Here is a 26,568-nt window from a genome sequence, read left to right on the forward strand (position 1 = left end):
CGCTCACCAGCAGATGAACGGCTTTCCCAGCGATGAAGCGGGAGTGCTCACCGCTCACCACCGGGGCATACACACTGGGCAGCTTTGATCTGAAAGCCGCCCAAACATGCTGTTTTGAGCGACTTTCAGCTCAAAGTCGCCCTGTGTGTATGGGCCTTTAGTCTACCTGGATGTAGAGAGGTGTTCACATACACCCATCCTCAGATTGCACCTAGCCACCAAGACTTTTTCCCAAAATCTGCATCTTAATGTGCTACTTAATACCTATTCCTAAACATTTAGGGTCTGAGTCATATTCATACCTAGTGCATCTGTAAACATCTGCTAATGACGCAGGGTGGGGATTTGTATTGAGACGCCCAGTGGCGGATCCAGGAGAAAATGACAGGGGGGGGGGAACCATGATAAGTCATTGGAGGGGGGGGTTGTTAGTGGTGCCAGTGTACCCACTGAGAGAGAGAGAGGAGGAGAGCAATAACAGACCCTGGCATTTAAAGTACACAGGCCCACCTTGGCGTCAAAAGTGAAGGATGTAGTTGTGCACGCTCCAGAAAAGGGGTCCGGTCACTCATAAGGGGGCGTGTCCTTGAGCGTATTGTACCACACCATATACCACTTCTACACATCATGCTACAAAATAGTAGACCCCACCGTACTTGCCCCTTACACATGATGTCACACGGATTGAGCCAAAATTCACATAATACTACACAGATTGAGCCAAGATACACATAATGCCGCACGGATTGAGCCATAATTCACAATATGTTCCATAAACAGGAGACATGGCGCAGCAAAGGCGCGCATTAAAAATTTACACCGTAATGCCCATTACATGTTAAGCCACACCATAATTTCCAGAGCACTGCATGTCACGGCTATTTGAAATCTTGTACTGCTGCCTGTCGGGTTCACAAGCCAATTGGAGCTTGCGGTCTAGCAGCCAATCAGGTGGCTCCTGATTGGATGCCGAACCGCGAGCGAAGCCACTTCTTCCCGGGGGTGGCTGTCCCCCCATTATCGCAAGCAGCAGTTCAACGTGTGGGCTGGCCTTGCATGCCCGGCGGCAGCTGTCCTTGTAAAAAAAAATGTCAGAAATTAAAGAGGGGGCACGTGATTATGTACCATTAAGCTATATTGGAGCCCAATGGGCCTTTGTTGGAGCCTCATTGACTGTAATGGAACAGTGTTACCCTGAAGCACTCTAGCTCCTATTTTCCAAAACAGTTCACCAGTATTACTTTAGGTTTTGGCAGGAGACTCCACTTTATATTTGGGCTGGGATGATAGGTCAACATTGACAATGGTCGACACATGAAAAGGTAAACAAAAACCAAAAAAATAATGTTATTATTTTTTGCCCTTTTTTATATTTTAACATCCACATTGACCCTGAATGGGGAAGGAAAAGTTTGGCGACCAAAATGAGCCATGCGAGGGTACATGCTAAACTAATTGAGGGTCAACCTGGGCAGATGTCGACATTCACACCAAAAAATTTGAAAAACTCATGATGACACTTTCATGTGTCAACCTTTTGTTAATATCGACCTTTGTCAATGTCAGCCTTTTGTCTATGTCGACCTTGTGCATGTCAGTCTTTTGTTGTCAACCCATTGATTGTCGATTTGTATTCTATAAACCACATCCAAAGGGCTTGGCCTGAGTTATTTTCTGTTGTGTATAATTACCAGCATAAAATCATTTATGATATTTAATTACCTGTAGAATACAATTGATTGATACAATTGATACAATTGATTGATTTATATAGGAATGCAAAACGCTGCTGTTCTCCGGAGTTATAATTCCGATTAGAATGTAACATCTTTATTATGTGGTTTAGTGTCAGAGACAACCATGGAAAAGTAATTTCCAACATCTTCAGAAAAATGGGTAATTATGATACAGGCCTGTGACAATAATGCACTTGTATTTTCCTATGTTCGTCAGGATTTGGCAAAATATTTATTGATGATAGAGTGCTTCTATATTTGTTAGTTACATGCCAGTGTTGTTTTTGGAAGCGAATAGAGATTCTAAAACAAAAATTGCAGAGAAAGCACAGTTATTTTGGGATTTCCACGCATAATAAACATTGCGCAATCTGAGTACCTGCGGAAAAATAATATTTTCAATTATTTTTAGAGTATCAGATAGGGATTGCATTATTGGTCAACTAAAGCACCAGGGTAGGGTAATGTTCTAAATTACTTTTTTTTTTAACTCTAACACATTTCAGGATTCTAAAAATGGTGTCAGTCAAATCATAGTTAACTTGCTTTTTTGAATAATTTTTTTTTCAGATAGTTTGTCATTATTTTATCTCTGTTGACATTTATATTGATCTTTGTCTAGGATGGCACAGTGTTTGATGGTCGGCCGATAGAATCGTTATCTTTGATTGATGCTGTGATGCCAGATGTTGTACAGACCCGGCAACAAGCGTTCAGAGAGAAGTTGGCTCAGCAACAGGCAGCTTCAGCAGTATCTGCACCAAGTGCAGCACCCGTCACCACTGCACCAGCTGTTCCAGCATCACAACAGAACACACCAAAGAACGGAGCAGCCACTGTGAATGGTGAAGAAAATGGGGCACATGCAATAAGTGAGTAAACTATCATGTCCTAATTGCAGGCACAGTCCAGGTAATAAGGGTATATTAAATTCTAAAAGACCACCACCTTTTGCTGGGTGGGTCTTATTAATGGGGATCCCATTAGAGAAACTGTATGATTGCTATACAAAATTAGGTAGATTAAACATTTAGTATGGGGCTAGCATAAAGGAACATCACATGACTTATTCTGTCTGTGGTGTGGCAGGGACATTGTGTGACTTAGGCTGCCTATGGTGTAGCAGGGCGAATGGGCCAAACGTTCTCCATTTCCAGACTTCCCACCCTCCCTCCACTCTGGTTTTGTTGTTGGTGATTGAGCATCAGTCCGGTTGCCATAATTTATTTAGAGGTTGCTCCCTTCGTTGACTTGTAGTTGGCTGTACCACCCTAATGGGGGGGGCAGTGTCATCACCTGAATAGGTGGGTATTCAAGTTAACACCCTTGGTGGTGTTATAGTTGAGTTGTGTACATTGGGCGCTCACCGCCTGCAATGCATGGTGTTGTTTGTTATTGTGCATTGTAGACTGTGCGTCGTTTCTTTGTCATCATACTTTCTTTTAGATATAAACGTAAATATATAGGAGCTAACAGTTTTTTTTCTGCCAAACCTATGTTTTTGTGGAAAAAGAAAGGAGCTTGAGTCTCCCTGCGCACCTCCCTTGCAGCTAAGGTTAACTCTTAGGTGTTTCCCAAAACACCCTAAATAATGGACTAGTAAATTCGAAATAGAGAAACCTTTAGCGCACTGGGTGACACTTAAATTATTTATTCAAGATAAAAATATAAATAAAATGACATTGACATCATACATATGAAAAGAGTTCCTCCTTACCCAGCGGAGGCGGTGGAGCCAGGGAAGATGTTTCTGTGTCTTTATTGATTAGATATTTACTATTAGTATTATTACATAATTGGCAAGTTATTTGCATACATGACACACCTCTTCTGATAGAAGGTTTAATGATTTGTGACATTGCATGTTGTAACTAGCCTAAGATGGATATTTTTTAGGCATTACAGCTTGAAACATTCTGAATTCAATAAGCACTATTTGGGATTGCTAATTGAAATCTGTAGTAATCACAGTATATTTGAAGAGGAAACAGTTTTCGGTTAAAAATTGTGTCTTTGCTTCTAATGATTTTACTTATAGTATGAGATGATTTTTGTCTGACAGCCTGTATGCCAGTGTAAAATCACATGATATGTGGTTCCTCACCTGTGAAGTGGAAATGACCTTCAGTCGGCCATGGTGGTGCATACACTGCTCGTGTGGTTGACTTGCATCTCCAAAAATAATGCATCTAACAGACATGTGCTACAGATCTATATTTTCCGATCGGTTGCATGCATACGCTGTACAACTAATCCTGTGATATTGGGCACATTGGCCAGGTATTTGAATAGTGTATGGTCCAGCTTTAGCCAAAGTTTTATGCGTGGTCTCTACATAGGGTTTATGATCACCTCCAGTTGCCATCTGTCATATCTACCAACATCTTGCCTGGTAATAACCTGACTGATGTTGGACTGCAAAATACTTGCCTGATCTTTTTAATCATGGCCCCCAAGGAGGAACAGGTCATTGATGGAGATGTAGAAGGCTGAAAACTGCATCATCATTGATCCTGTCGCAACTCTCAGCATGAGACAACATGGGGCTAGATGGGTTGGGCCAGGATGATGCATCCACAGCCAATCAGTAGACAGGGTCAGATATATTCACAGACAGTATGCTGTAGACCACGGTTGGTCAAACTGGTCCTCAATATCTACCAACAGTTCACATTTCCCAGACCACCTACCTGGTGCTTAGGTGTAGTCATTACTAACTGTCACATTTTCAAACATGTGATACATTCATTCCTAATCAACACATGCAACAGATCCACAGGTGGCCTGGAAAACATGAACTGTTAGTAGATTCCCGAGGCCCAGTTTGGCCACCCCTGCTGTAGACTATGCCCCCAACTGTTGTATTGTTATGATTACCCCATGTCAATAAGGCCGGGAGGTATCAGACGAAAAGTATGGTAAAAACCACCATGTTTCCAACACAGAGAGTATCAATAACTTTTTTCTAGCATTTCCCCATAGAAGCTTATGGGCTTTTTTTTTTGCATCCCCACCGCCCCAAACCGGAACCCACCGTCCACGCCATCCTACTGCACCTGCTGTCCGGGCAGCTTCCTGCTGTGCTGCCCGGACCCAGTGACCTCATCCTCCCTAGCAACAGTACTTCCACTTCTGGGTGCAGGGAGGAGGAGCCCAGGAGTCCCTGCAGCAGGAGGCTCCCATGCGTAGGAGGTGAGAGGGACCCGGCGGACACCCTCTCACTCAGAGCCGATGGCTTTGCAAAGGGAAACTCTTTAGCAGTCCTTAGCGATAATAATCACATATGTTAGTAAATATGCGATTAGTATCAATCAATGCAATGTGTGATGGGATTTACCGCAATTGCTTAATACATCCCGTCCTAAGACTGATAGGAGGTGTTTTGGAGGACAGTATTGGACAGGAAAACAATAGTTACAGTGGTTAAAAGCCATCAGAAGGTAAATATAGAAGGAAAATAGTGACAATGTGCCTTTAACAACCTGCCTGTAGTTGCTATACCATTTTCTAATGATTTTGAAGCTTAATTAGAAAATGATGCCAACAGCAGTTTATTATAATTACAATAATTCAGATCTTTGTAAACTATCTCGTTTCACAGGCTGTGACAGTTGAATAGGATGTAGTCATTTTATAATTATCTTTTTAATATATGTTTAGTGTACTTTTTATTGGAGCAAATACTTTCAGTACTGTAGTGATTCTTCCTACCAGATTGGGTGCACACATTCATTTAATCATCATAATCTTTTTTTTTGTCTTTCTGGTCTTTATAGAATTGGTTTATAAATGTAATTACATTGTCAACTTTCTCGCTAAAGATTTCACATAGCTTGCTGAATATAAAATGATGCTTATCAGAGAAATTATTTAAAGTTCACCATTTCAATCTTCCTTTAGTACTTCTATTGAATTAAAGCTATATATGTGGCAGGCTTGGGAATGATGCCTTTACTAGCGGTTGACAGTTAAATTAAATAACCATTGTGTGATATTTGACTTATAACAAGATTACGATGTGCTTTGCAGATAACCATGCAGAACCAATGGAAATTGATGGTGATGTTGAAATTCCGCCTAACAAAGCCACAGTCCTTCGTGGGCACGAGTCCGAGGTATTCATCTGTGCCTGGAATCCAGTCAGTGACCTCCTAGCATCCGGGTAAGTGAGATTATTGTTATTGGATCTACTGGCTGTAGCATTAAAGAAGGGATTTTTCTGCTGGAATTGTTATTGTTATTATACAATATTATATACTTAAAGGGTATCCTGGCCGCTGCAAATTGGTTCTATCCTATTAGCCTTGATGCCGCTGTCCTTTTCTCCCGATACCCACACTCAGAGGCAGTGGCGGAACTTGTGAGTGGTGGACCGAGGTCCAAAATTATAATTTGGGTCCCCTCCTCCACCCCAACCAAGTTCAACTGGTGCAATGCACCTGGTTTACCAATGTTAGTTCTGCCATATGGTATTATGCTTTGCGTGCCAATAAGCAGCTGCCAAAGCTTCGATAACACTTGGGGACTGATCACGTGTATTTTTGTGTGTTTGCGTGGCCATTTTCGGCCATTAAAATCAGTCTCTATCTGGATACCGCGATAATAACCATGGGATATCAGGCCATTTATAGGCCAAAAATGTATCGGGGCTAATTGGATGCCCCCCTTTAAATGTGCCATTGTTATGATTACCCCATGTCAATAAGGCCGGATGGTATCAAACCATAAGGTAAATTTCCTTTTTAAAGCATAAAAGGATGGGAAAGAACTCATACGTTTTTTTTTATTCATAAAGCAAATGGAAATAACAGAGTAGAACTGATAGAGGAAGGTATAGTTTACAACATTATGGAAAATAAGAAGCTACTGTAATACGGTAAATGTAACTGATAGAATTGTAGAAAGTAAAATTAATGAAAATTCTATGTACAGTGACTGTAAAAAGCCAGATTTGAGTAAAATGCTATCTGTGACGCATGTTTTTTTAAGCTGATATAATCACTGACCTGGAGGCATCGAAGACCTTATCAAGGAAATGTGTGACACCAATGAAAATGGATTATAGAAAGAGGCTCTTCTGGTTTTCGTAATAGTAGGGATTATGATTCCCAATAGATGATTTTAGCCGGGCTCAGAAAGAGGTTGGTCAGCAGCTGCGTCACCCTTGCCTTTACTTAGGACTTGAACGCCTTGAGACAGTCGAACATAACATGAACAACAAGGGAAACAAAGCAATTGTAGCATGTACATCAATAATCCTGAATGAATCATGTTAAAGACCTTTATAATCTTAATGTATCAGGTGGGAAATAAAAATTCATCCAAGAGGGGATGACCGATTTGTTACATACACCGCTTTCCGATAGAGGAACCAGAATCAATTTTAAAGAGTTTCTAAAACAATTACAGGTGACAAACTACTCAGCAGATACAACCAGTATCAGAAGGGAAATTCTCCACCCATAACACTGCAGGAAGCATGACCCCACAGTGACTGTCTGATCATACCCAGCAGCGATCAGGACTAATTCAGGACCCATATTTGTACCCTATAGAATTTATTTATATTTTTTCTTAAATTTCAGTCCCAGAAATCTCTCTTCATGACTTAGGAGCGGTGGGTTCTAAGACTTAGAAGCAGACATTCCTTACATTTACCAAGTTGTACTTGTGGGGGAAACAAAGAGTTTTGTTTCCCGTTACTATGCTATTTGCAAATGCACTTCGCAACTAGATATACTGTATTATTTATTCAACATTCTGGGGATCTTGGTTTCTTTTTTCTACTTATTTTTAATACTGACAATGCCAAAGACCTGCATTCATACATCATGGTATTATCTCTTTCTTTCTCATTTTATTCAATTTCAAGGTCAGGAGACTCGACAGCAAGAATATGGAATTTGAATGAAAACAGTAGTAGCACCACTCAACTAGTTTTAAGGCACTGTATACGAGAAGGGGGGCAAGACGTTCCGAGCAACAAAGATGTCACCTCATTGGACTGGAATGTAAGCTATTTACAGTCAGACTTTATGAATAATGGAATGGAAATATTTTATTTAGTGTAAAAACTTCATATTTCTGATTATAACAATATAGACATCACATTATCTCACTGGCTTGTACCAGACAATTCCTTAAAAGCTGCACTTGGCATTTTCCATGGACATATTGATTCTGTGAAGTAATATGTTTACGTTAGCTTGTTTAAAATGGCCTTTCAAGGAAAATATTTTCATTTACATATTGTGTGCGCTGGATTAAATCATAATGCGGTTGGTGAATAATGTATGTTATGCTCTAATGGATATCTGGGAAATAAACCTCTTAGTCATGTAGAGAACGTGATGATACATTTCTTGTTATTCTGAAAGCCATAGGATTTAAATGAAGTTATTGTTTTTGTTTGAAATGGAAAAAAAACTATTTCTTACATACTGTGCTATCTTTATTTGCATGAAGCCAAGCTATGCTATTGTTGTTGTTATTATTATTATTATTGTATATGAATCAAAATTTAAAAAATGACCAGTACTACTGTCATGTAAGAACAAAAGCACCAATGGTAACAGTCTATCCTGTCTGTTAACCTAAAGCAGTGTTTCCTGTGATTTATTTAATCAGAAAATATCAGAAGCGGGTCCAACTGGATGCGCTATGATCTGTTTTTTTCACCAGCACTTTAGCCAATCACCACCTACAGTATAGTGGCTCTCCAGCCAATCGCAGAAGGCCATGAAAAGGAAAACGAGAGGGCTCTGTGCCAGCACACAGCAGGAAATGAGCTGCCCCCAGACCACACACACAACAATGTCCATTCATCACACATAGGAGCCGGCTACCAGGCTCTGTGAAGTGGGAGCGCACTGGGAATGGGGAGGCATCATATTACCACAGGGATATGGACCCATCCCCGTCGGAAGTACTTATGTGGGCAGTGGCAGATTCAGGCGGGGGTGCACCCTGTCATTTCTTATTGTAGCTGAGGACCAGGGCTTTCCAACGAGCCCAGCCCCGTGTCTCTAGCCCCCTGGGAACCGGAGATATCACCTGGCAAAGCTGTAACGTTTTCCCCCCATAGGATAATATGGGACCCGTCAATTCCGACCCCCACCCGGTTCTGATCTCATTGTGGTTGATCTCATTCAATTCCAAATCGCTGGGCCTTCAATATGATACCAGGCTGGTCCATATCGGTCAATCATCTAATTTCACTATCATCTAATTTCATGGCTGTTCATGTTTTTTGAGGGCAGATTACTCTGGAACCACATGTTCCAGTTTCACTGTACCAAAATCATTCAAAGTCCACTCAAAAGTTCTTTAATATGATACTTGTCTCATGTAAATGGGTCAGTTGGTTCCGAAGATATAGCTGGATAAATGAGATAACCAGAGCTGAATTTCCCATTAGGCACGTGAGGCACATGCCTAGGGGCGGCACATGTTTGGGGGCGGCACTTGGATGCCTGTGATAGTACTCTCAGCCCAAAATGTACCAACAACTGCAAAATATCCACTGTACTGTACTATATTCCATCTTAAATAGAGTGTAAATGGATAGGACATGCAGATACTGCCCCTGTAACCTGTCCTACTTAGTAAATATGTATTCATAATAAAAGAACATGTCACAGTTGGTGGCTTTTTTAAATAAATCCATTATATTGGCTATTATCAAATGAGGGCTTATAAGTAAACAATAAAAATAATAGACAGGGGGTGGGGGGGCGGCGTTATTGTTGTGCCTAGGTGCGTCGTCATCCCTAAATCCGCCCCTGGAGATAACTGGTTAAAGGTGGCGAGGGGTGGTTTTCTCTCCCCCTCACACCAGAAAATGCAGGGACTAGGCTGGTGTAAAAGGGGCCAACCTGGGAATGCATTTTGTGGTGTGAAAGGGGTATTATTTCAAATAGCCTGCAGTGCTCTGAGTACAGCCAGGCTCTGCCACTGTCAGTGGCTATCACTTCTGCCTGGCGGCTTTCCCCCATTTACCGCGAGCATGTATTCCCCCTTGGCAATGAGCATGTAATCTCACGTGGCAACAAGCATGGAACCTCTGGCAATGAGCATGGAACCCTTGGCAATGAGCATGTAGATAAGCAGCACTTACAGTATGTAGCATAATTTTTAATAGGCATTATGGTGTTTGGCATAATACATAATGGACATAATGGCGTGTAACTTAACGTGTAATGGACATTATGGTGTAAATGTTTAATGCGCGCCTTTGGTGGACAATGTGCCTATTTATGAAGCGTATTGTGAATTTTGGCTTAATCTGTGTGGCATTATGTCAATTCTGGCTCAATCCGTGTGGCATTATGTAAATTTTGGCTCAATCCATGTGGCATTATGTGAATTTTGACACAATCCATGTGGCATCATGTGTAAGGGGCAAGTATAATGTGGTCTAGTATTTTGTTGCATAATGTGTAGAAGTTGTATATGGTGTTGTACACTACACTCAAGGACACGCCCCCTGTCGAGTGGCCACACCCCCTTTTACCCCCACCCCCTTGTACACTATACTCAAGGACATGCCCCCTGTTGAGTGGCCACACCCCCTTTTCACTTTTTTCGCCATGGTGGGCCTGCATACTTTAAATGCCAGGGCCTATTTTTAATCCCATTCCCACCCTCTCTGCCGCTCTCTTAGCATAGCACTACTAACACCGCCCCTCCCCCACCTAAACCCTCTTTTATCATGGTGCCCCCTCTGCCATTTTATCCTGGATCCGCCCTTGTATGTGGGATGAAACATGGGGGGACTAGTTACCTTTCAATTATAAAGGCAAGGAATATGATAATGCCTGAGATGTCTTCCCTGACAGACAGAGAACAGAGAAGTGTGAGGTGTCACCACAGTAAAGCCCCAGCAATAGGATGTCCCCATCCGCATGCTCGGTCATTAATACTTACCTTTAACCTCCCATCTACCCCTACCCCCAGTACTGCTTGCCTCATTACTGCACCAACTGAAGTCTTCCCCTACACTCAGCACTGCCAATAGCACTGCCCTGTTCTTAACCCCCTCGTTGCCCCAGTACAACCACACCTGCTATCTATCCAGACCACATCCCTGCCCCAGTACTGCCTTGTCCCAGCTGCTATCTATCCATACCCCCTCCTTTCCTCACAGTACTGCCCCAGATGCTATCTAACCTTATTATCTCCTCGACACCACCTCCCATTACCCCACCCCCTTTAGCCTCTCCTTGCTCCCTGCCTAAACCCCCAGCTACCAACTGATACCTGTACTTAAACCCCCAACTGTACCTGCCCGGATCACTGTCTTATACCAAAATACTGCTATACCAAAGACTTGAACAGGAGATGCTGAGCACATGACCCCATTTTTTTAAATGAAGGGGCACCTTTGATTTCACTCAGTGTGATCACTGACAGGTCATATTGCGAGCCTCTATGTCGGTTTGTACCCAGTTTGATTTATCACCTTTTCCTATTGTAAAGCGCAACAGAATTTGCTGCCCTATATAAGAAACTGTAAATAATAATAATATATGAGGCGCCCACTCCATTCGCTGCTATGTCCTATCTCCAACCTCATACAGTACTACAGAATATCACTAAGGGGCTATAACAATGTAGCATTTCATATAAGATGCAGTTTTTTCTAGAAGGGCTGCTTAATGCGAAAGGAGGCTAGATGTATGTGTACACATATGTAATTCTATTGTAACAAAAAACTATATAAGTACTATACCTAATACACTATAACTAGCACTTTTCCCAAATACCTCTCATCACATTGAATAAAAAGGATAGGTGCAGGAAAACACCACTGAGTAAGTAAGTTGTTATGTATATGCATTGCACTGACTTGGTGGACTCCAGCACTCATCATCACAACTATTACTACAAAATATTTTGCTAAAAGTTTTGCTTAAAATGGAATAAGGGTAGTGGCAACTCCAGATGTGGGGCTGTAGGGCAGTTCAAAATTTAAATAGGGGGGGGGGGGGCACACCAACTGCCATTCCAATCTGACTCACTGGCAGTGGGTGTGGCTCCTCTATTTGATATTGGGACTGTGCTGCAGCCATCTCTGATTAAAGGTACTCCCACGGCTGCTTGTTGGATGGACTCAGGTTCTCCGTCCAACCCCGCGCTCCCCTCTTACCTGTCAGCGGTAGCAGCTTCTTTCCCCAGCACCTGCTGTGTGGTGGGTCTATGGATGCTGCTAATGTTGTGGGGGGGGGAAATCGGCAAATAAATATTTCTCCATACATTTGCACCATTAGGTCATGTCTTCTACAGTACTTGGGCCTGGTACACCTCCACAGTTAGTGCGAGCATTAAATATTGGGGCATTAAGGTTTATGCACTTCAACCATGGGTTACATACAATATGTGAAGCTGTTTTTATTTTTGTTGTGAGTACAAAAAAAAACCTGGGAATACACTATGCATCAGTTCTACAGCCACCTGAAAAGTTCATTTATATGGTGGCTCGCCAAAATCTAGAGCACATATCTTTACATTGGAATCCATCCAGTGCAAATACTATCATTGTCCTCTCTAGTCACGTCCCATTGAAGATTCCAGTTAAGATCACAGTATGCACTGAGGAGAGCAGCGTGATGATTTAGTAATTACTGATTACGGTTATGCCATTTTAATTTCTATTATAATAAATGATGTCATTTCAGAGTATGTGCAGCGCTACATATAAAAAAAATGATCCCTATGAGGGTTGGGCATCTATGGCTGTGGCTGAAATGCAGAGGTTTTGTAAGCAATGTTCTGCATCCAGGATTGGAAAGCTGAATGTGACAATATGTGACTATACAATATGTTTGTTTTCCAACAGGCTGATGGCACGCTCTTAGCAACAGGATCATATGATGGCTTTGCAAGAATTTGGACGCAAGATGGTAAATTTTATGTGAAATTCGTTTGTAAGGGGTTTTTGCAGTAACCTTACTTGCCAGTATGCCTATGTGTATGGCTTATTATGTTTAATGGAATTGCAGTGAAGGATCCTACAATTCTGAGGGGGGCATGCGCAGCGTAATCCCAGATAAGCAGCCCTCAGGGCCACGATAAAACATGGGATATGGATACGTATCACGGATCCTGTGTTATTGCCTGACTTTTCCTCAGCCCCCCAAAAAACAGCTTCACAGCTTCACTTGCACAGCCAGAAAAATGATCAGGACTAATTGTATACTCCCCTAAGCTGCAAGAGTTTATCTGTGATGACCCAAATTCCTGGCGGAAGTGACACAAACGCAAGCTTTGTGTTCGTTGCTGTTTAAAGATTTTGGGGCATATTCAACAAAGGTTAATATTCTGGTTATTACTGGTTAATGGGCCTACACACTAGGACAGGAGTGGGCAATTGTTTTAGCTGGGGGGCCACTTAATGCTTCCAGCAGATATTCGAGGGACACACTCCAGAATAGGGGGTGTGGTCACTCAAAAGGGGGGTGTCTTTGAATGTATTGTAGCACACTATATACCCCTTTTACACATCATGCAACACAATAGTAGGCCCCTTATACTTGCTCCTTACATTAGTAATTCCACACACCTGCCCCCCTTAGTAATGCCACACACCTGCCCCTCTTTAGATATTCCAAACACCTGCGTGCCGGCCTTGAAAAATGGCACCAATTGCAGCCCCATGCAGTCACGGCAACTCACCCATCCTCGGCGGCGGCACTGTGACTGTAGTGACGTGGGGGGCTCGGCGCTGCTGTATGTGTGTCCGATGGTGGCGGTGTGTGCAAGTGGCGTAGTCATGCGGCCTTTCTCGCATGCGCCAGACTGCGCCTGGCACCTGCTACGCACAGGTTACGTTGGCTACACAGGACTACGCGGTGCGCACAAACAGCCGCCATCAGACACACATAGGGCAGCACCGAGCGGCGGGCCAGTCAAGAGCTGTTCGCGGGCCACCTGTTGCCCACCCCTTCACTAGGAGGATTGCTGGATATTAATTGCTGGGCAATAGCGATGCGTGGGGCTGTGCATCGCTATGGCCCCTACATATGGAGCAATGTAGGGGCATTTTCAGGAGCCGATTGGCTAGTGTGCCCTTTATTATTCATATCAAGTAATAACAAGAATATCACCTGTTGTTGAATCTACCCATTCAAGTGTAATGCTAGTAGTTCCCTATTTAGCAATATTTTCATGATAATGTACAGAAAGAACATGCTTATTCATTTAGACTATACAGAATTGCATTTGCTTAATATCTAACCAGTTATTATAAATACATATTGTGCCTTTTGCACACATTAAAATGTAGGTTTTCATGACAATGTGTTAACTCTCCACTGGCTCTTTCCAACAAGTTCTATTATTTCAAGATGCTCCTGCTGTGTTTCTATTGAAATGGCGTGAACAATAGCTAACAAGATTCTATTAATAATATTTGCTGCATGATACACTCCTTCTACTCTATTACATATTAATAGTAAAATGTTAGGAAAATGAAACAGCTTTGGTATTTACAGTACAGTAAGTAGTAGTCATACATTCACACCTCAGTTGGTTAAAGGGTCTAGTAGCCTGGAGCAACATGGTGCAAGTGGTGGTCAAAATGTGTACATATTATTGGTATAAAAATCTATTATAATAATGTAAAAAAAATGTACAAATAATTTATATTTATTTATTGATAACAAAAAGGTGATGCTCATAAGCACCCCCGCCTTTAGGGATAGCTTTGGGACATCCCAAGTGTCTACAGTGTACCCCTGGAATGAAGGATACATTAAGAATTATTTTATTACACTAGGGGGAAGATGTATTAAGTGCTAAACTGGAAGGTGATAATGCACCAGCCAATCAACTCCTGTCAGGTTACAGTCTGGGTTTAAAAATTATCAGTAAGTAACAGATTGGCTGGTGCATTATCACCTTGCACTTTATCACTTCACCAGGCTTTATACATCTGCCTCATAATTATTTTATCCGATACATCAGTGACCCTCCACGATATTTCCCTCCTTTTCAGTTTGTTCTACTCCATGTTGTTTGTTTGGTTTTGTCAGGAAAACTTTCAACTCTCCCTAAAATACTTCACCTCTTTTTTAGTAACAAACTAGATTTATACCCCTTTCACACCGCACTTGTTAAATGGTATATTGCCGTTTTTTTTTTCCATTTTAAAATGTTTACGGCTGCAGTGGGAAAGTGCCAGAGTTAATTTACCGGTTAAAGATAACCGGCATTTTAAAAAGCAGAGTCCTACACGTTTCAGAGCCGTTTTTTTTTTTTTTTTGCAGTGAGAATGGCTCTGAAACGGTATTTAGTAAAAACAACAGACTACAGACCTGTGATAGGCTGTCACCTGCATTCTGCCTTGAAATGTGTTCAGGGACTTAAACGGGTTGACTGATGTGAATTTAATCGGTATTTAAAACGGTAATCTACTGCAATGTTAAGGCTCAGACCCGTTTTAAATACCGTTTCAAATACCGGTTTTTAAATGTTTAGGCAGTGTGAAAGTGGTATTAGAGGCATTATAGAGGACGAGGAGCCTGAATTAAGGCACCAAATATGAAAATGTCCAGGCTCTTCATCCTGCTCATTTTACAAGTTGTTGTTATAGAGTTTATTATAGAGTTTGCAAAAAGGATTTACAGTAAGATCAAAAGTGAGATGTTTTACTTAAATGTATAAGTATAACACCCAATTAATTTTAAAAAAATCATGTCACATTATATGTTTTTTATTCTTGTAAAAAGAACCATATTAATGTTGAATAAAATATTGGTTAGTGGTGATGATACTTTAATAACCAGTTTTCAAGGCTACTTTTCCAGCTTCAGGATGATCATAAGCTTGCAATTATACGTTCAAAAATATGGTTGATGACACATTTTAGATACTGGTTTTACCGTATCTTGTTTAAATATTTATGTTAAAAATAATACGGATTCAGCATATGGCTCTCCATATTTTGTTGGTAGGTTAATAAAGTAGTTTCGGGAAGCTTGTGCCAGCAAATCTCTAAAAGAGAAATGGATTGTGTCCTCTAGCTTGGTATTGTTAAGCTTGAACAGTTGGCAGGGATGTAAAACAACTTGCCCCAGTGAGTTTATTTACCTGTGAAGATTTTACTCTTCTGTAACTGCTTGGTTCTGATTTCCCACCAATTTCCTGTAACCTCACAGTTGACTCCATATGCATATTTCCAGAACAGTACTGTGTTCCCAAAACTCACACCTTGTCTCTGTACTTCATACATTATTTATAACAATAACAGTTTTCATGCTCTGTCCACAGGCAATCTCGCTAGCACGTTAGGTCAGCATAAAGGTCCCATATTTGCACTGAAGTGGAATAAGAAAGGCAACTACATATTGAGTGCAGGTGTGGATAAGGTATGCATTGGATTATAAAAAGACAACAGAAAATCTAAATTGTGTTAGAATTTTAATGAACGTAGTCGAAAATATTATTATGACCCTAGAATAGAACATATCTTTCAGCATTTTCACTGCTAGCAACCAAAGTATACTCCATCTGCATCTACCTGGTCAGTTTAACAAATGCAGACTCCTTAATAACAGCAACTGTATGGGCCTATTTTGCTAATAGTGGATATGAACTAACCCCGAGGCTATCAATATGTCATTTTAGTCAGCTGCTGTATTACTAAAGTGCTTGCCACACAGCAAGCTCTGTCCTGCCAAAGGCTGACATAGTCTGTGGGGGCGTATGTTAATCTGTATAAAGACCTGGCACTGTACTTTACAAAATATTAAAAGACTATTTATAGTCCGTTTTTTTATTTTTCATACCCGATATTTACTGTGGACACAACTTATGTGCGTAATTCAGAGATCAATTTCCATACATCTGAATTGTGTCTGTGCAATATCCATACTGCGTACTCCTACTAATAAGCAGCCTAATTGACTAGCCACATCCATTTGGGGGCAGGCAGGAGACTTTGATGGGTAACATGGAGTCATGTTGATTTGTGGGAGTGCGGAGGCCAGTATTGGCGTGTTCCCATGCAGATTTCCACGTCCCCAGCCATCCGGAGTAACCAGCAGTGGATCACACAAGCATCCAGGAGGCATTTATTAAAACAAGACACCTGCTAGAGCATTAGCATATTTTTGCTTAGCAGTTACATCCAAATCTGCAGCTGCTGTGCTTACTGCGTCCCTCTCTGAATTAGATCCTATAGCACAATAAATGCCTAATGATCTTAATGACCATGATTATTCAGGTAATAATGCCATTAGGGGGCATAGCTAGACCTGTTGTGGGTCCAACAACAATATTTCCAAAGGAGCTACAGCCGGCAGTACTCAGAGCAGGGTGGGCCCTCACCCCTTGTGTGCCAGGGGCAGTTGTTCCATTCCTAGTAGTGTGAGCTCCTCCCTTCTGACTGATGCTGCAGAATGATGTGGCCGTGGTCTAGGGATGTCCCAGCAGACTCGGTACCTCCTAACAGCATCATTTTGGGATAGCAGGTGTGCCTGCAACAGCAAACCACCATGACTAGAGAAGCCGCCCGAGGGGCTCAGGAGTCCAGCGCTCATTGCTAGCAGCGTAACTGGCTACAGGGGGAGGGCTGGGTACCATAGCAGCTGCACCCCTGTCCTTACTGTAGCTGCTCCCTATATCCCTATATAAATATTGTCAGAATCACAGTTTACATTGACTGAAATAGTTAAAGTTTGCTAAGGACTAAGATGAACTATCCACAGAAATGTCTGTGGATGTAAATGGTTTGGCATTTTGGACAAATACCAGTCTAGGAATTACAGATATGCCAGATGAAAAAACGATTAGCTGGGAAGGGATGGAACAGTGTTGTTTTATTGTTTTACAGTAAAACATATGAAAAGTATGGAATTTGTTCATGTATGTTTATTAGGAAGCTGTCACCGTTAATGCAATTCTCATTGTTTTCTCTGTAGACTACAATAATCTGGGATGCTCATACAGGAGAGGCAAAGCAACAGTTCCCCTTTCACTCAGGTACTGTACCTTGCTGTGGTCTTTATTTCTGCACTGTACACAATACATAATTATCAGTCTTCTAACGTACTGTACATATCTCTCTCATAGGAGAGACATGTATAAAATGCTTACCCCTAAGGAACATGTTTGCTAATTAAAAGCACACAGTCCACTAGAGTGTATCTAATGGTTGGCTGGCTGCTTCCTCGGAGGGTAAAACTGTGTTTAAATTAATATAATTTTTAACGTACTTAATTTAAAACACAAACATGTCATGGAGGATGGTCTAGCAGTGGGATGGACCGGTTTCCAACAGATTGAAATGAAAGAGTAGCCAGCCGTTCGATTCACTCAAATGAAGTGTGTTTCTTCAGGTGAGATAATAATGAGGAAGCCTTTTAAAGAATATCGACCTGTTGTATTTACTCCACAGCTCCTGCGCTAGATGTTGATTGGCAGAACAATACCACCTTTGCCTCCTGTAGTACCGACATGTGCATTCATGTTTGTAGACTTGGCTGTGACCGCCCAGTCAAAACCTTTCAAGGACATACAGTAAGCATTGAATTATGCATGAATATTGTACAAAAGACAGAGACGTCCACTATTTACTTATTTATTTATTAATTGATGTATTGCCATATGTGGATTATGGAGATGCTTGTGTGATATAAGCAGCTTCTGAATACTATTTGAGTAACAAATAAATGGATATATTATGGGTGTATTATTTGACTTGAATTATAATGATATTACAAGTCACCAATAAATTCTGTGACATTATATACTGTAAGCCTAAGGCTGCGGCACAAAATAGGACAGTCCAGCATATATAATAAATATGTAACGTCTAAATTTCCAACATAAAAAGTTTGACAGAAACCTAGTAAAGCCAGGTAAACACCTGAGTGATTACCGGTACACATTATACAATTTAATGAAGAACAGAATGATATATGGTTTTGTCCTTCATTAGCATACAGGGTCAACTGGACACTTTTGCATTTGAATGCAGGACGCACACATCACCTGTAACACTAGACTATGGAGGCGATTTGTCATTACAAATGGCAGATTTGTCCTGATATTACACCAGTGGGTACCTGGCTGAAGATGCTCCTGCTGACTCTGATTCAAGCCCGCCTCAGTGAAGAGTGCTTCCTTTTCGGGTCCTCTCAGCGTATTACCTATAGGCAAACTCCATTCTCAGACATTATTGGGGACAAGCTGCTGAATGCTTGGTATTCTGTAGCTTGGTAGGAAACCTATGGAAATGGAGGGATCGTAGCAATTATCGGAGACTACAGGTGTTTTTGAGAGATATCCGATTATCCGACCAGCGATTAGAATGGGGCTGAAAACAGGAGCGCGCACCCTGCGATTTATCACCGGGGCACACTTCCATCACTGGCAATATGGTCGCCTGCGACCATATTTCCAGCGATTTCAGCCCCTATCGCCCCCGTGTGTACACAGCTTAAGAGGACGTTTACATATTTGTGGATAAAGCAAAATAATACAAGGTCCATACACACTGGGCGATTTTGCCCAGCGTGTATGGACAGCGATGATCATTTTCATCGCTGGGGGGGAAAGCCGCTCAGTGCATACACACTGAGCGGCTTTCTCCCTGCCCGGCGCCGTCAGTGTGTGGGGGGGGGGGGGCGGCTTTGCATAGTGCAGCGCTATGCAAAGCCACCCTCAAAGCCGCTCATCTGCTGGTATTACCAGCAGATGAACGGCTTTCCCAGCGATGATGCTGGAGCGTACAGCATTGCTCATCGCCGGGGCACACACACTGGGCGGCTTTGAGCTGAAAGCCGCTCAAACATGCTGTTTTGATCGGCTTTCAGTTCAAAGTCGCCCAGTGTGTATGGGCCTTACAGTTCAACTAAATTAAAGCCCCAATGGATCAGGCATCAGCAAGTGTGTATGAGCATGCGGGTCCCTTTAAAATAAATGTTGAGCTGGGTACAATTGTCTAGTATGTACAGAGCTTTAGATTGTGAATTCTGTTCCCCACGATCTGCTGGCTGACACACACACACGCACATATAATGAGGATTCTGGGACTGCTTTCTGATCTGAAGAGAACACCTTAATCTTCTACACTGAAGATAACAACTGTAGTTTTAGCACTAACCTTGGAAATGATGCTATAAAATGCTGGCCAGAAAAAAAATATCTTTGCGAAGAATCATTGTGGAACAGTAGGGGAGAAATGAGCTTTGTGATAAACGTCTCGTACAGGCTTGTAAGCTGTTGTAGAGTGATACGTGATTGCCCTCCACTGGAGAGCAGACGCATCCCCACTGCTTGCAATAAAACTGTTTTTTTTTCTTTCAGAATGAAGTCAATGCAATCAAATGGGACCCATCAGGACTGCTTCTAGCATCATGCTCAGATGATATGACACTGAAGGTAAGTCGCCTGCCAAGTCTGAAACAACAAATGTTGTATTTTGCTGAACACATTGATAGATGTACTTAGATACTTACTGTAAAAATTCACCTGTTGACCTGACTTACAGGCTTATGAAAGTTGTGTTAACTGCCATTTGTATATGCTGTATATGTACATGCTGTTTTAAATAGGTGCAGGCAGAGAAGTGCCCATGAGAACATGTATTATTTTAATTATCAATGTTGCCTATGTCTGTATTGAGTTGTAGTGAACAACATTGGGGACAGTGGGACTGAAATTAGAGCCAGCGCGTGCTGACTGGCAACTCACCCACATGCTGGCTGCAGGGAGTCAGCGCGTGCTGACTGGCAACTCTCCCACATGCTGGCTGCAGGGAGCCAGTGCGTGCTGACTGGCAACTCTCCCACATGCTGGCTGCAGGGAGCCAGTGCGTGCTGACTGGCAACTCTCCCACATGCTGGCTGCAGGGAGCCAGCGCGTGCTGACTGGCAACTCTCCCACATGCTGGCTGCAGGGAGCCAGTGCGTGCTGACTGGCAACTCTCCCACATGCTGGCTGCAGGGAGCCAGTGCGTGCTGACTGGCAACTCTCCCACATGCTGGCTGCAGGGAGCCAGTGCGTGCTGACTGGCTACTCTCCCACATGCTGGCTGCAGGGAGCCAGTGCGTGCTGACTGGCTACTCTCCCACATGCTGGCTGCAGGGAGCCAGCGTGTGCTGACTGGCAACTCACCCACATGCTGGCTGCAGGGAGCCAGCGCGTGCTGACTGGCAACTCTCCAACATGCTGGCTGCAGGGAGCCAGTGCGTGCTGACTGGCTACTCTCCCACATGCTGGCTGCAGGGAGCCAGCGTGTGCTGACTGGCAACTCACCCACATGCTGGCTGCAGTGGGAGGGGCTGACTCACGCTGCTGGGGGAAACCATTAGAGAGGAGAGTTGACCGTTTAAGCTGGCAACCTAAACGCAGTAATGGAGAAAGACGGTGTGAGCTTTTGTATCCAGTGACCAGAGTTGGAGAGCAGAAGCTGCAGTGCATTGTGCATTCTGCTCCATGTGTCTGAAGTTTCAGGTGATATTGGCAGGGTTGTCAGGGCCGGATTTCCCACTAGGCACGTGAGGCATGTGCCTATGGGCGTCACCTGCTGGGGGCGGCAGGGCATGTTCCCTTCTCGTGGGAGGGGGGTCTCGGGGGTATCCGCGAATTGCGGGAGGGGGGGTTGTGGGGGGTGAGACATGCAGGAGGGGGGGGTTGTGGGGGGTGCAAATCGCAGGAGGGGGGCGCAAAACACAAAGAGCTGCCACTCCATATCCTAGCAGCACTATGGCAGCAGCTGTGGAAGTGACTGGAGCACTGGGGAGAAGGAGAGGACAGGATGCCGGCTACATCAGCAGGTACATGGGGGGGGGGGGGCGGTCACAATGTTGTGCCTATGGGCAGCCTGCCACTTAAATCAGGCCCTGAGAGTCATAGTGGAGGTGGCTCACTCCAGGCCTAGGCAGAGCCCTTACCAGCAGACACGCGTTGAGGCAGACTCTCTGTTGACAGCGAATGTGGAGCAGAGTGTGACAGCCAGTGTACAGGGAGGAGTAGGCTTCCCATATAGTAATTAACCAGGACACAGCAGCCCTCCAAGGAGAGGAGGTATTAGGAGTAAAGTTACCTCAGGAGCAGCCATTACAGTAGAGTAGCTGAATACAACCATCCTGAGAAGTGGGTGAGTACAGTCTGGATTATAGTTAAACATGTCAGCCGCATAGCAGCCCCTTATAGGCGGGCATTGTACACAGCTTGGACGATTTCAGCTGCCTTAAAATTTAATAAGCAAAGTTTTTGATTCCTGTTTCCTTGTAATTGACAGCACACAACACGGAGGTCCCCGCAAATAAAATGATGTGGAACGTGCACGCATATGTAAGAGTGGTCTGAGGCACTCTTACATATGCGTGCACGTTCTGAATGAAATGGGCAGGCAGCTGACATCCAGTGATGTCAGCTGCACGCCCCCGTCGGCCTTGTCATGGCCTCATTAGCATGAGAACTCCCAGAAAACATTGGGCGTTCACATATGTTAATGGTGCCACTCTCCGCCCCCTGCATACTGACCTGGGTGTGTGCACCAAGCGATACGAGTATTCTCAGTGGGTGCACGCACCCTGCATATGCACCTGCGCAGAAATGCACATGCGCAGTAAGAAAACATTGGTCCCCGTGTGAACGAATGCCCTTTGCGAACAGACCAGAATCATACCCTCCAACATGACCCATTCCATTAGGTACAAAATGCTCTGTTCCTGGACTTCCCTGCCAGTGGCAGTTACAGATGTGAGCCTGCAGCACAGTCCAATATTCAAAAAGGGAAGCCACACCTAATGCCACCCCAAACATCACTGTCCTGGACTCACTGGCAGTTGATGTGACCACCCCTCTTTGAATATTGGACTGTGCTGCAGCCCCACCTCTGTAACTGCCACTGGCAGGGAAGTCCAGGAACAGCGCATTTTGTACCTAATGGAATGGGTCATGTTGGAGGGTATGCAGAATAAGGTCCTGAATGTAAATCTAGGTGTCTGCTGGACATTTTATCACTTTTGAAGCTTAGAGAATCTAGCCCATAGTCTGGTGTTATTTCTCTAATTATTTCTCTAATGTTGACTAAATGCAGTACTTAGTGTTTGTGTCATTCCGCCTACAGTTTGGAACCTATAGATACACTCCGTTCTGTGAACTTGATAAAGCTGCACTCCAAATATGTAGCAAACTAAAAACTGCCAGTTTGGAGCTACCATAAGTTTGGCATATAGTTGCACTTACCTACGGGGTGAGCAACTTCACAGCTAATTCAATTAACCCTATAACACCATGGCTCGCGGAGTTTGTATATTCTCCCCGTACTTGCATGGGTTTCCTCTGGGTGCTCTGGTGTCCTCCCACAATCCAAAAATATACTGGTAGGCTAATTGGCTCCCAACAAAATTCGGTACTTGTGTATTATAGCGGCGCCCCCGATTTCCATCGCGCGATTTTTTAATCGCATCGCATGCCATGCACCCGATGGCATGCGATGCGACGCGATTTTTGCCCCCTATACGATGAAAGATTGTATAAGCACCCTAAAGGGTGCTTTTAAGCACCGTAATGGGTGCTTACAATGTTAAATGCACCCCCACGCCACCCCCCCACTATAAACGTGAACCCAAAGCGTGGCGAGCGCAGCGCAGCGAGTTGAAAATTGCCCGAATCGTGGCGAGCGGACACGGATACCTTCACAGGTATCGGAGTCCCCTCGCGGCCTTCACAGGTATCAGCGTCCCCACGCTTCGGGCTTCTATTCTCAACTCCACGCCGACGTGGATAGTGGGGGTATGAAAAGGTCGGAGGACGCGTACCGCCGCCCCTCGCTGGCTCGCTGCGCTCGCCACGCTTCGGGTTCACGTTTATAGTGGGGGGGTGGCGGGGGGATGCATTTAACATTGTAAGCACCCATTAGGGTGCTTATACAATGTTTAATCGCATTGTATGGCATTGTATGCCATATACAATGTCATACAATTTTAAAATTGTATGGCATTGTACAATATCGCGCGAAGTCGCATCGCATACCATCGTATGCCTTATGGTATGCGATGCGATGGGCGCCGCCAAAATACACAAGTACCCAAAATTAACCCTATAATGTCTGTGTGTACATGTGGTAGGGAATATAGATAGTAAGCTCCACTGGGGCAGGGACTGATGTGAATGTTCATCTATACTCTGTAAAGCACTGCGTAATATGTATGTGCTATATAAGAAACTGTTAAAAAAAAATTATAAATAAATAATGCCCTTTTGAATTGTAAAGTGATACATTGAAATGACACTCCAGACATGTCCCCTAGAAGAGAGAGTCTGACTATATCCCATTCACAAGAGCCTTCACCAAAGTGAGTTCAAAGTACAGTATGTAATATACAACTTCTACCTGCAAACGTCTTAAGCCCCGTACACACGTGGTGATTTTAGCAAGTATCGATGGCTAAATGGTCTCTGAGCGACCATAGCGCCTGTGTTTATTGTGTGCTATGGGCAATACATCTCTATGAGTACAGTCCCGTAGCCAGTCCTTAATGGTTGCTGGTCAAAGAAGTATGCTCCTTTAACCCCTTCAGTGGTGGGGGTATTTTTTGGGAGCGCTCCCCACTGGGCGAGTTTTTTATGGGGAGCGCTCCCTTAAAAAAAAAACACCACTGCCTCCCTGGGTCTGGGCAGCGCGGCTGCACTGTCAATCAGCGGCTGCCCGGACCTGCGCCCCCGCGTCCCTGTTCCCGGCAGCCGGGGACTTCATACAAGGGAACGGGGAGGAGGAGGGAGCCGGAGGTGCCGCAGAGGGGAGGGAGCCAGGCAGCGCTGAAGCTGCCTGAGTTCAGTGATTGAACTCAGCAGCGCTGCCCGGCTGTTAACAGTGGCAATCCCGAGAATTTTCCGGGCTTGCCAGACTGGGCACTGAGGCACAGCCCGGAAAATTCTCGAGATTGCCACTGAAGGGGATAATTGTGGCTAAAAATCATTGGTCTCTGGTGTACAATGCACTCTGCACCAGAGACCAGCGTTTTCTAGTTTTAATAGAATAGAGGCTAAAAAAACATTGCAGAATTGCTTGCAATTTTCAGCCAAAAAGATATTAAGCCAAAATTGCTGAGCAGCCACATTGCACCGTGTGTACACACCATTAATCTGCATGATGCCACAGGTGTATGCTGTACTGTGCTTCAGTACCTGTGTTGTCATTTCCTGTTGTAGTACAGAAAATGTCTGCTCCATTCCTGAAGCTGCATCTCATGTAGATGAATGACAGAATTGACTCTATTCTGTCATGTATGGCCATCCATTCCCCGTTGAGTTGCCTGGGATCTTCCCGGGTGGCAGGATAGCATGTGGTGTATTGCATGCAACCGCATTTTCCGCTGCCGGTTGGGGATCCAAGCTGGCACTCGGACGTGTAGAGCAGGTCTGACCTCTGACTCCAGTCCGTGAATCAGATGGGATGTCAAACACATGCGATTTTGCCTGATTTCACATGATTTCTCAGTCCAATGCGTCAGAATTGGGGAAAATTGCCCCAAATTACATAAGTATATGGGGACCCTTTAAAATTGCTCAAGATACAAACCAACATTGGAATAGCAAACACTAGGATAAAATAATCCCAACCCTGATCCTCCCAAACCATGGCGACCATCTGCCCATTCATGGATCATCTATTGCAGGGGTGGGGAACCTTTTTTGTATGGGGAAAAAATCCTTCTGGAGCCATATGTAAAAATTTCTTGTACAAATAATCTTGCTGCAGCCGTCCCACTCCGGCAGCTGCTGCTGAATAGCTGCTGTTGATTAAGAGGAATCTCGCAAGAACTACCGACCTCTCACGAGAATTCCCCTGTACTTGACTCCCGGCAAAGCTGCCAGGCCGGTGGGCGGGCCACTCAGACCGGCTACGGCCGCATATGGCCCCCGGGCCTGAGGTTCCCCACCGCTGATCTATTGTATATTCGCAGTGGTAAATCTTCCCGAATAACACATGGCGCAAAATATGCTTTTCTTAGTTGGTAAAGTAATCTGTAATTGTGTTTGTTCATCAGCAGCAGCATGCGCCATCACAACTGTGGCTATTTCCATGTTATTCTAGTTTTCTTTTTCTTTCTTTTAAAAAAAACCCTGAATCTATTAAGTGAAACTGGTATCAGATCATATTCCCTGAGGAGAACTGCTTCCTGTACCAAATAAGCTTTCCTAGCCCATTTTGTCGCTCCAACCTTATCAAATGTATATGGTTCCATCATTATATCAATATTATTGAAAGCAGAACGTTTGGTAGCCTATGATATTGTTGTGTACTATTGATTTCTATGGTTGCCTATCTGCCGGAAGTTCTCCCCTAATAATTATACATCTACTTTGAACTCCATAATTCACAATATTGTCATTCTTTATGTATTTACCATAGATCTGGAGTATGAAACAAGACGTGTGTGTACATGACCTGCAAGCCCACAATAAAGAGATCTACACAATCAAATGGAGCCCAACAGGCCCTGGCACCAGCAACCCAAACTCAAACATCATGCTAGCAAGGTCAATACTAATATGTAGATTTTATATCGTAAGCTGGCCTAGTAAGTTTCACGCCGGGCAGTATGTTCCCGATACAACAGGTCCAAACTATTTTCAGTGGTGGAAGACCTCTTGTGTTTTACATGCTTAATATCCAAAAATAATTTGGAATATTAATAACAGATATTGAAAATGACATTTAGTATGAAGAGCATGCTTGTCACTATTACGGAACATGGGGTTGTCAGGATACCCGTTGCCAAACACAAATCTCTGCACTCCATTTAGCACCTATTCTGGATGCAGGAATGTGAGCACCATAACTGGACCCATATTGGGGTATATTTGTAAC

The 26,568-nt window shown here is 43.6% G+C and overlaps 1 protein-coding gene across 4 annotated transcripts in view; it reads left to right on the plus strand.

The window, feature by feature from the left end:
- Positions 1-26,568, plus strand: part of TBL1X (transducin beta like 1 X-linked) — a 250,978-nt gene that overhangs the window by 218,066 nt on the left and 6,344 nt on the right. For all 4 annotated transcript variants that reach the window (XM_083172578.1, XM_083172579.1, XM_083172577.1 and 1 more), the window contains 9 exons: positions 2,359-2,608; positions 5,766-5,898; positions 7,609-7,747; positions 12,574-12,637; positions 16,005-16,102; positions 17,657-17,717; positions 18,133-18,254; positions 20,046-20,120; positions 26,110-26,237. In XM_083172578.1, coding sequence (XP_083028704.1) covers positions 2,359-2,608; positions 5,766-5,898; positions 7,609-7,747; positions 12,574-12,637; positions 16,005-16,102; positions 17,657-17,717; positions 18,133-18,254; positions 20,046-20,120; positions 26,110-26,237 — 1,070 coding nt within the window. The remainder of the gene's footprint in view (positions 1-2,358; positions 2,609-5,765; positions 5,899-7,608; positions 7,748-12,573; positions 12,638-16,004; positions 16,103-17,656; positions 17,718-18,132; positions 18,255-20,045; positions 20,121-26,109; positions 26,238-26,568) is intronic.

Source organism: Crinia signifera, chromosome 2, assembly GCF_055691185.1.
Source record: "Crinia signifera chromosome 2, ASM5569118v1, whole genome shotgun sequence".
NCBI classification, from domain to species: domain Eukaryota; kingdom Metazoa; phylum Chordata; class Amphibia; order Anura; family Myobatrachidae; genus Crinia; species Crinia signifera.